Source organism: Rhagoletis pomonella, unplaced genomic scaffold (genome assembly GCF_013731165.1).
Source record: "Rhagoletis pomonella isolate Grant_MI unplaced genomic scaffold, Rhpom_1.0 Rhpom_scaffold_00002, whole genome shotgun sequence".
Taxonomy (NCBI): Eukaryota; Metazoa; Arthropoda; class Insecta; order Diptera; family Tephritidae; genus Rhagoletis; species Rhagoletis pomonella.
This window is the reverse complement of record NW_023458556.1, coordinates 32,100,694-32,101,770: the sequence shown is the minus strand read 5'-3', so window position 1 is coordinate 32,101,770 and position 1,077 is coordinate 32,100,694. Positions and strand designations below refer to the sequence as shown.

Below are 1,077 nucleotides of genomic sequence, written 5' to 3'. Positions count from 1 at the left end.
CTTTTTTTCGTTAATAAATCGTCTGGTAGCTCTATTCAACAGCTGATTTCACCCGCCCTCGCATGTTTACAAATAAAATTCGTTTGGTTTATGCAAAATGATTTATGCAATTACATTTTATTAAATTATTTCTTGCGCTCATATTTAAAGCGATATACTGGCGGCGCATCCTTGGTACCTTTCCTTACTTTTTTAGGCTTCAACAGGCGCTTCTGCTTCAGCACTCTTTTTATTTGTAACTTTTGCTGAGCAACTGCCAATTCCTTCTCGCGCTCAATACGCTTGGTTAGCTCTTGGTATGATTGCTTTTTCAGTGCATTAGCTTTTCTAATTTCCTGCAAGAGAATATAATTGAAAACTGTGCAAAGAGATAATATAATTTATTTACTAACATCCGGAGTCAGTTCAGGCAACTTCATTTTCTCTAAATCCTGTATACGTGGCCGATTTGTTTTGCGCTGTAACAAGTTTGGGTGTGTCTCGAGGCGTTTTGCCAATTCAACTTCATCCAACTCCTTTCCAACTATCTCTCCGTCGAGACCATCGTCAAAGAAAATATGTTTGTTTTCGACTGTATTTGCAAAGTCGATCATATGCAGTTGTGCTTGCAGGCGTTGTATCTTTTTGGCTTCCATCGTGCGTTTCATGGTCACATATTGTATGTCTTGTGTTTCCATTAGCGCTTTTTGTACTTTGCTGTGCTCATCTGGTTCCTTCTCTTTTTCATGGTGCTCGTCATTTTCCAGCTTTGAGTTGATCATGTGGTGATAGAATTCATCGGGATTCTTATTTAGTGCTCTTTTACGCAGCGCCTTCAAAATACGCTCCTTGTGTTGTTCATTGTTGGCACGTTTTTTATAATCCTTTTTCTTTTCGAGTAAACCGAGATGTTTGCGAGCATCTGGTTGGTGTCGTTCACGATGCACTTTTTGGTTGCTCTTGGACGCCTTTTTCCACGAGGACATTGCGGATTTATTAATTTTATTCTGCAGGCTTCAGTGAAAACACAGAAAATAAGGCAAAAAAGTCTTTGTCTGACAGTAGTAAAGATGAAAACACAACCAAAAGAGAAATGTC

General features: G+C 38.9%; 1 protein-coding gene across 1 annotated transcript; it reads right to left on the bottom strand.

The window, feature by feature from the left end:
• Positions 1–87: 87 nt before the first annotated feature.
• LOC118734627 (probable U3 small nucleolar RNA-associated protein 11) lies at positions 88–1,049 on the bottom strand. The gene is made up of 2 exons (XM_036464331.1): positions 393–1,049; positions 88–335 (listed from the first exon to the last, which is right to left on the bottom strand). Exons 1-2 carry the CDS (start codon positions 963–965, stop codon positions 126–128), a joined length of 783 nt encoding a protein of 260 aa, XP_036320224.1. The 5' UTR covers positions 966–1,049; the 3' UTR covers positions 88–125.
• Between the last annotated feature and the right edge of the window lie 28 nt (positions 1,050–1,077).

Coding starts and splice junctions, on each gene's coding strand:
- LOC118734627 (XM_036464331.1), bottom strand. CDS start 965: ATGTCCTCGTGGAAAAAGGCGTCCAAGAGCAACCAAAAAGTGCATCGT. Junction 336..392: donor TGCCTGAACTGACTCCGGAT/GTTAGTAAATAA, acceptor ATTCTCTTGCAG/GAAATTAGAAAAGCTAATGC.